At 42.3% G+C, this 8,752-nt stretch overlaps 1 protein-coding gene across 2 annotated transcripts in view; it reads left to right on the top strand.

The window, feature by feature from the left end:
• The first annotated feature begins 583 nt into the window (after nucleotides 1-583).
• Nucleotides 584-8,752, top strand: part of Tnpo3 (transportin 3) — a 70,682-nt gene continuing 62,513 nt past the window's right edge. For both annotated transcript variants that reach the window (XM_021164057.2, XM_021164058.2), the window contains exon 1: nucleotides 584-1,053. In XM_021164057.2, the coding sequence (XP_021019716.1) occupies nucleotides 934-1,053 (120 nt within the window). In that variant the 5' untranslated portion in view covers nucleotides 584-933. The remainder of the gene's footprint in view (nucleotides 1,054-8,752) is intronic.

Below are 8,752 nucleotides of genomic sequence, written 5' to 3'. Positions count from 1 at the left end.
TTGTCATTTATTTATTTATTAATTATTTTCTGAGACAGGGTCTCTTTGAGTATTCCTGGCTGTCCAGGAACTTGCTCTGTAGACCAGGCTGGTCCAAACTCAAGAGTTAGGCCTGCCTCTGCCTCCCGAGTGCTGGGATTAAACCTGTCTGCCATCACCGCTTGGCTGTTTGTTTTTTTTTTAGAGACAGAGTTCCACGTATTAGAGACTGGTCTGGGAATTCCTCCTGATGGTGTTGTGGCTAACTTCCAAGAGCTGAGATTACAGGCTCCCTTGAACTGATGTTTCTTAAACACTCCTTGGAGACGGGTGAAGAAGTAGGAACCGGGAGGAAAGACTTTGGATTTCTTCCTGACGAGATAAGATTTGGACAGGAACGTTAAGAGTAGCCAGTCTTGAAGCTCAAGTAAAGACTCACGCACCTAGGAGACTGACTACCTTGTGCCTACTTCCCCTTGGTTCTCTTAGTCAGGCAGGGTCACTTCCGGGAGGAGGCGGGGGAAACAAGAGGAGGCGTGCCGGGAAGGAGGCAGTTTGTGGTGCACCAGGCGGAAGTGTGCCAAAGTCTACGGACGGCCACTTCCGGTTCGGGGAAGCCCTGCTTCGGCTCGCTGCGTGGTTCGTGTCATGCGGAGGTAGGCCTCTGCGAGCAAGGCGGGAGGTGCGGAAGCCAGAACCCGTGTCCAGACTCGAGAGTCTGCGATTCTGGCGGGAAGACAAGACAAAAAGGAGGCAGGAACCTGAAAACGACCTCTCCGCTGTTTCCGAGGGGGCGACTTCCACGAGGAACCCCCCCTTCCCTGGTAACGGCCAGAAAGGAGGAGATGGCGCCAGTCAGGGAGCGGCTGTGGCCGAGACAGTGAAGACAGAGCAAGCGGAAGCCTTGTGAGGAGTATCGGGCTCTTCGCTGTCATCGCCGCCGCTCCCGCCAGCATGGAGGGAGCCAAGCCAACCTTGCAGCTCGTGTACCAGGCGGTGCAGGCGCTTTACCACGACCCGGATCCCAGCGGAAAGGAGCGCGCCTCGTTTTGGCTTGGGGAGCTGCAGCGTTCGGTGAGGTTCGGGGAGAGGCCGTTCTGAGCCGCGCGGGACCAGGGCCGAGTGGGATGGGATGGATCTCCGCTGGAGCCGAGAGCCTGAGCGCTCGGAGCGCTTGGCAGTGGGAGATCCTCTTTCCGAAGGAGCTGGTGCCGCGGGGTGGGGCTGAGCAGCCACAGACGTGCCGCCGTTCGGAAACCAGTGGCAACTGATTGGTCACGAACGGGCCCTTTCCCTCGACTGTGGAATCCGTTTTGTAGTTCTGTACCTCTCGCTTGTGGAATGGGTCTGGCTCTCCTTTAAGTGCTTTTGGTACACCTTCCGTATTCAAGAGTTGCATCTGGCAATACCTTCCCTTTGGTAGCCTTACCCACCCCTAAGTGTCCCTTGCCGATTTTCATTCGTGTTATTCTCGAAATTTCTCAGGCTTCTAGATTCGTATTCGTACAGATTTTCTCCTCTCATTGGAGTGCAACCCAATATAAAGAAAAATTAGTTATGGTTTCAGGAAATCTTTGAAGTTCTTTTGTTTTATATCAGATTCCTACTGTATTTCTTCTGCCTGTACGTTTTTATTTGTAAGATGGGTATCATAGCTATATTAATTAGTCCATATTTATGTGAGCATGTGGTGGAGTGTGTGTTGTATCTATCGTATTTCCTTCCACATGTTAAATTTTTGGGCTCATGTTTTTTCATTTTTTGACTCACACTTTGTATTTTCTCCCATGATTTTTCACACTCACCATTGCTATGTTCTTATTTTTTTATGAATTTTAATAGCTTGTGATTTTGCTGACAGTGTTTAGGTTTTAGTCTATGAACTGTGAAATTCTTTGAAAACTAAGGAGCCTCTTAACAGACTAAGTACCTGCTTTCTTTTTCTTTTCTTTGTGTTTGGTGCTGGGGATCCAGTCCAGCCTACATCTCTAGCTCTCTCTCTCTCTCTTCACCCTTCATTCATTATTTTATTTTATACTCACAAGCATGAAATGCTTGCTCTCCCTTTTCTGTTTAACTCATAACTGATGTTTAATGGTGCTGTATCTTCTTAAATAAGCTCCTAGGTTTCAAGTACATAATTAAAAAAAAATATTTGCCACTTTAACTCTGATAGTTGCATGTAAATGTGACACTCACGTTCTTGTTTATATTGTGGGAAGACAAATAAGATTTTGCTGGGTGTGATGGCGCTCGACTTTAATCTCAGCTGAGATTAAATCTCAGCAGAGGCAGGCTAATCTCTGAGTTCCAGAACAGCCTGATCTACAGAGTCTCAGGACAATTAGGGCTAAATATAGGAGAAAAAAAAAGGTTCATCGTAGGCTCCCCATGTAGGCCTCCTGTAGTTTTTAGTTCTGCAGTCAAGGGAGTTACAGTTCCCTACAGTTCTTCATGCAGTTTTCTATTTTTTTTAAAGATTTATTTAATTATTTAATTATTTAATTATTTATTTATTTATTATATGTGTATATGCTGTAGCTGTCTTCAGGCACACCAGAAGAGGGCATCAGATTTCATTATGGATGGTTGTGAGCCACCATGTGGTTGCTGTGGATTTGAACTCAGGACCTTTGGAAGAGCAGTCCAGTGCTCTTAACCGCTGAGCCATCTCACCAGCCCCTCATACAGTTTTCTAACATATAAGTAACCTACTAGGTGAGCTCTTCTTTGCTGTATCTACTGATTGTGTTTTAAATCAGTACTGGAGAACCTATCATGGACAAACAACTTCTAAATGTTGATAATTGGAAACAAGCAAACGAATCTGTGCTGACCACATAGTATACTCATGCTGATTAAATGTAACGTGTTCAAGAGCTGAGAGACGTTCTTCAGCATAGAGCTTAAAGTATGTTAGTATTGAGTTACTCACCTTCCTCTCCTTTAGTTCCAATTATTCTGTGTGTCTATTCATTGTAGAATCTCAACAGGAAGAGATGATAAACTTGACAGAATAATTAGTCGGGAGAATTTTCTTTTTCTGTTTTGTTTGTTTGTTTGTTTTAATGAGAGATTCTAGGGATTGAACCTAGGGCCTCCCACATGTTGTGCAAATTGTTAATCTCTAAGCTATATTCCCATCCTTTTTACTTTTTATTTTGATAAAAAGACTTTTTAAGTTCTCTAGGCTGGCCTGTAACTCACAATATAGCCTCTAAGTAACTAGATGTTGATAATTGGAAACGAGCAAACAAACCTGTGCTGACCACATGGTATACTCATGCTGATGATGTAACATGTCCAGAGCTGAGAGGCCTACAGGCTTCGCTTTCCTTTCCATGCCCCAGGAGGGTTTGTTATAAACACAATACACAGCTGCAGGTACACTGACTGCTGTCAGAAGAAATAATATTATAACCTCTAGCCAAACTGTTATTTTTTTCTGGAAGGAATAGAGAGAGAGGAGCAGTTACTTAGCTTCTTTGAGGGAGAATGATATGTTTCTGGTGACAGAACTTGAGGTCCTTTGCAGTGAGGGAGCTGGAAGAATTCATTTGCTGACTCTGTTCTTCTGGGATTCCTTATAGATCAAGCCAACTAGTATCCAGGGGATATTAGGAAGCAGAGGCAGGTGGATCTCTGTGAATTTCAGGCTAGTGTGGTCTATGTAATGAATTCTAGGACAGCCAGAACTATGTGGAGAAACCCTGAATCAAGGTGTGGGGGAGGGGAAAGGGGAGAAAGTCTGCTGGAGCAGAAAAGATGTAGAAAAGGGGTGAAGAGCACCCAACGTGCTTATACATCATCATTTGGTCAGCTTCAGGGTGTCCATTTCTTTATTATGTGTTATGTGTGTGGACACACTTGTGTATGTCAGAAGACAACTTGTGGAAGTCAGTTCTCTCCTGACATGTGGATTCTGGATATCTAACTAAAGTGGTCAGGCTTGGCAGCAAGTGTCTACAGTCTGTCTTTCATGCCTAACTTAGAGCATTTAAATGAACAATTACGTTATCACTTTGGCCTTTTCATTTCTTTATTTTCTTCAGGTCATGTAGTTGTACCCTGGATCTTGTCATTACCAAAATCACTATTCAGATATCCTTCCCTGAGCACAATCCGTTAATTACTGTTTTCTGGCTCAAGAATTTCAAGTAACCCTGTGTTTGAATTTTTATTATTTTGCAGTCCTATATAATTTTAATTCTTATCAAAACTTAAGTTTTACTTTACAATTTAAAAGTCTTTTGTGCTTGCTGGTATCTTTTTAAAAAGTTATTTTTGTTTTGTTTTCTATATATATATATATATGTCATTTGTTCACAAATATCCACAGTATAAAATGTCCAATATATGTTCATATTGATAACCTATTTTCCCTGTTGCCTGAAATAAGAGCTTATAGCCCTAAGATTTATCAACTCCCAAAATAGCCCTCACCCCACTGACTTGAGTCAAATACGAATGATCATAGTCTACAAACATGAATTCAGAATGCCTTTATTTTGTTGTGCTATGGAATTGGTGACATGAGATTGATTGTATTAGTTATGGAACAGGGAAGTGGGGCTGGAGATACAGCTCAGTGCTTAAGAGTCCTTACTGCTAAGAGAGTCAGTGCTCGCCTCCTAGCACCTCTCTGGCAACTCACAACTGCCTGTACTCAAATTCCAGGGCATCTGGTGCTCCCTTCTGTGTACATACTTACACACACACACACACACACACAGACACACACACACACACGGGGATGGGGGGAGAGAAAGAGAAAAAATAAAAAGGAAAGTCAAATTAAGAATTTATGTAATTTATTGGTGGGCCTTTGGGTGAGCAGGTTATAGGAAAGAAACAGGGATACTGCTGTAGGTCTTTTGTTTTCTAGAAGTTTTTTGTTTTGTTTTGAGACGGTTTTCCTATGTATGCAGCCTTGGCTGCCTGGAACTCAATGGAAATCTGCCTTCCTCTGCCTCCCAGATGCTAGGATTAAAGGCATGTGTCACCACAATTGGCTCTGAGTAGGTTTTAGGTACTGATAACATTTTTAGCCTTTGGACTGGTAGAAGTTAGTGGTTTGCTAATGTACCTTGAAGTTTGAAGGACAATGAATGGCTATTGAGGGGGTTAAAAATAGTGCAAGATAATTTGGCTCTGTATCTGCATCATTCTAACTTAATATCATCAGAAGTTTTAATCAGCCATTGAGCCTTACAGAGTCTTTAACACAGGTATGGGTTTTTTGAGACAGGGTTTCTTTGTGTAGCCCTGGCTATCCTGGAACTCATTTTGTAGACAAGGCTGGCCTCAAATTTAGAGATCCGACTGCCTCTGCTTGTGCCTCCCCAGTGCCAGGATGAAAGGTGGAGGCCACCATTGAGCTGTCTAGGTGTGGGTTTATTTATTTCTTTCCTTTCTGATAACTTTAATATGTAGAATCTTTCATCTGTCTTGGTTCTGTTGCCTAATTAACTGTCCTGGGAATCCCTCTTTTAAACACTGTCCTAGGGAATTTCCTTCACCTCTTTCTTGTGTTGGGTCTACTGACAACTGGATTTTATAATATTCTCATGAATTATTCTTTCATTTGGTGGATAATTGAGGTTAACCTAAACCTTTTATTGTCTTTCCATTTGTCTGGAGGTCAGAGGACAACCTTGAGTGTCATTTCAGGAACTAATGTCCAACTCCTTTGAGAGAAAGGTAGTCTGGTTAGCCAGATGGTCCCTGCCTCCCCTGCTGGTACCTGGCTTTTTAGATGTGGTTTCTAGGGTTCAAACTCAGAACCTTATTCTTTAAGGTTAAGTTCTTCCTTGAATGAGAAATTCTCTCCAGCTTTTTGGGGGTGGGGTGAGGGAGATGGGCCAGAGTTTCATTATGTAACCCAGGCTGTCTGAATTGGGGGTCCTCCTGTAGAATTATAGTGTGCTACAATGTTTAACTCTTTTTTTTTATATTCTTTTTAAAAAACATTTTTTTAAAGATTTATTTATTTATTATATATAAGTACACTGTAGCTGTCTTCAGACACTCCAGAAGAGGGAGTCAGATCTTGTTAGGATGGTTGTGAGCCACCATGTGGTTGCCTGGATTTGAACTCGGCACCTTTGGAAGAGCGTCGGTGCTCTTAACCGCTGAGCCATCTCTCCAGCCCCCAATGTTTAACTCTTGTCTTAACTTTTTCCCCTGGAAATGGGGAAAGGGGGTGGTGGTGGTAGTTGGAACAGGATTTTGCTACATAGTTCAGGTTGGTCTAGATCTTACTGTGGCTTAGGCTAGCCTTGAGCTTGATTTTCCTCTCGTTTAGCTTCAGGATGGGCTACCGGCCATGTTGTCCCTTACCATTCCTTTGCTCATTCTTTCCTGGGTCACTTTTACTTTGAGCAGAGTCTCCTAGTCTTGTGCCTGGAGATTATAAACTAGGCAGCCTGTGTTTTAGCTGCTGCGTGGGGGAGTGAGGACAGGTGATGGAGGTTTTCATTTAATCTTGTGTTTTTAGATGATATTCCTATCCTCACTTGAGTCTTTTCCTGGGTATCCAGAGACCCTATTGAGTCTTGCAAGAGTAAATCACAGAGTAAAACCTCCTTTAGGATGGGAAGATAATACATCATTTGCACTGAGTCGAGGAGAAAATCTAGGGCCCTAACTGCTGCTTATACAGAGTTGGTGTCTGCCTTTAGTTGTACCTGATGCTTATATAATTCTGAGCTATGGATTCAGGTTCCCCACCTGAGTCCATCCTATCCCCAGGCAGATTTTAGCCTTTTTAGGTTTGTCCCATAAGATTGTGTGTGTGCTGAGTGATGGTGGGTGGCGTTTGGCTTTAATCAAAGTACTTGGGAGTTTGAAGCCAGCCTGGTCTACAGAGAGAGTTCCAGGACAGCCAGGGCTACACAAAACCCTGTCTTCAAAAACAGCAGCAGCAGCAGCAGCAACAACAACGAGATTATGTATCTCTCTGGTTTCTAAAGTTTTGGTGCTGTTTCCTTTTTTTTTGTTTTGCCTTCCCTTTTTTTCCCGTTGTTGTTTTTTTGTTTTTTTGTTTTTTGTTTTTTTTGTTTTTCGAGACAGGGTTTCTCTGTGTAGGGAACTCACTCTGTAGACCAGGCTGGCCTTTCACTCAGAAATCCACCTGCCTCTGCCTCCCGAGTGCTGGATTGCCTTCCTTTTTAGACACGCCTGTAGCTCAGGGTGTCTCTGAAACCTCTGCAACTCCTGATCTTCCTGCCTCTGTCCAACAAGTACTGGGATTACAGGTGCATTCTCGAAAGTCCAGCTAAGACAGATGTTTTCTTTCTTTATTTTTTAAAGAAATATTTATTTTATTTATATGAGTACTCTGTCACTGTCTTCAGACACATCAGAAGAGGGCATCAGATCTCATTACAGATGGTTGTGAGCTACCATGTGGTTGCTGGGAATTGAACTCAGGACCTCTGGAAGAACAGTCAGTGTTCTTAACCATTGAGCCATCTCTCTAGCTCAAAACAGGTGTTTTCTGATGAACCTTTATTTCTCTACAGACTTTCACCAAAATTCTTGGAACTCTGCAGCCATGGTTGCCTTCTCTGTGGTAAGGGGATATCACTGATAACTCTAAAATGTTTTAAAAGAAACTAGGTTATTTTGAATTAGATCTGAAAGAAATCCTTATGTAACAGCAGCTTGCATGTTCTGATTATTTAGTTTCCTTGGGCCACTTCCAGTGTGTATACAAAATTAGACAATTTAGAAAGCTATGGGGATCAAAGACTTCCTCTTTCCAGGGCTAATAATTCTGCTGTTTCATTGTTTTAAGTTGTTTCTTTCACAGAGACAATCTGTAGGCTAGAAGTTATCTTAAATTATAGTTTAGATCTGGGGCTGTGGCCCAGTTGGTAGGTTGCTTGTCTAGCATGCATAAAGCCATGGATTTGATTCCCAGTTCTGCATAAACCAGGGGTGGTGGTGCATGCCTGTAATGCTAACCACTTGGGAGGTGGAGATGGGAAGACTGTTACACACTGAGTTTGAGGCCAGCTGGCATGAGACCCTAACTTAAAAATGTCAGAGAAAGGTAGGTTCTGTAGTCCTATCTAGAAACTGAATGATGAAAAGTATATATATATATATATATATATAAAAAGATGAAATAAAGTCATGCTTTAGTGGACTCAGTTGATATTTTGGTATATAATTTGTCACATGTCCATGGAAATTTTCTTAAAGTAGCATGTCAGAAAGGATATGGGCCATGGCTATCAGTTTCTGATTTCTATTTCTTTTCCCTTTTGGAATTTTAAGACATTTATTTAGGAGACAAACTCTTAAAAAGCAAGCCTTTCTGCCTACATGGTGTAGCAGCTGTGCTTCTCAGCTGCACATTCACAGACTTTTTCACAATCTTTTTCCTTTTGGTCACAGGCTGGTTCATTTTCCTTTGGTGGCCTAATGTGTCTCTTCCAGGATTCTTCTCATCATACTTAGCAGGTACCAGATCAAAGACAGATAATGCAGATTGATGTCCCAGTTTCACCACTTTCTAAGTGTGTGACTCTCAAGTTACCTAGGTGTCTTCTTCCTGGATTTCCTTCTAGAGTATGGATGACCCAAAGCAGCTGCCCTGGAAAGTCTTCACCTAGCTTGGATGATGGCTTCTCCGCAGGCACACAGAGGGAACTACTTGGGGTTCCTTGATTCTTCTGCTAAGACTTTCAGTTTGTCTCTAGCAGTTGTATTTACTTATTTTCTAATTTAGTTTATCTTTTTTTTTTTTTTTTTTTTTTTTTTTTTT

This window comes from Mus caroli, chromosome 6, assembly GCF_900094665.2.
Source record: "Mus caroli chromosome 6, CAROLI_EIJ_v1.1, whole genome shotgun sequence".
NCBI lineage: Eukaryota > Metazoa > Chordata > Mammalia > Rodentia > Muridae > Mus > Mus caroli.
This window is presented reverse-complemented; position numbering and strand designations above follow the sequence as displayed.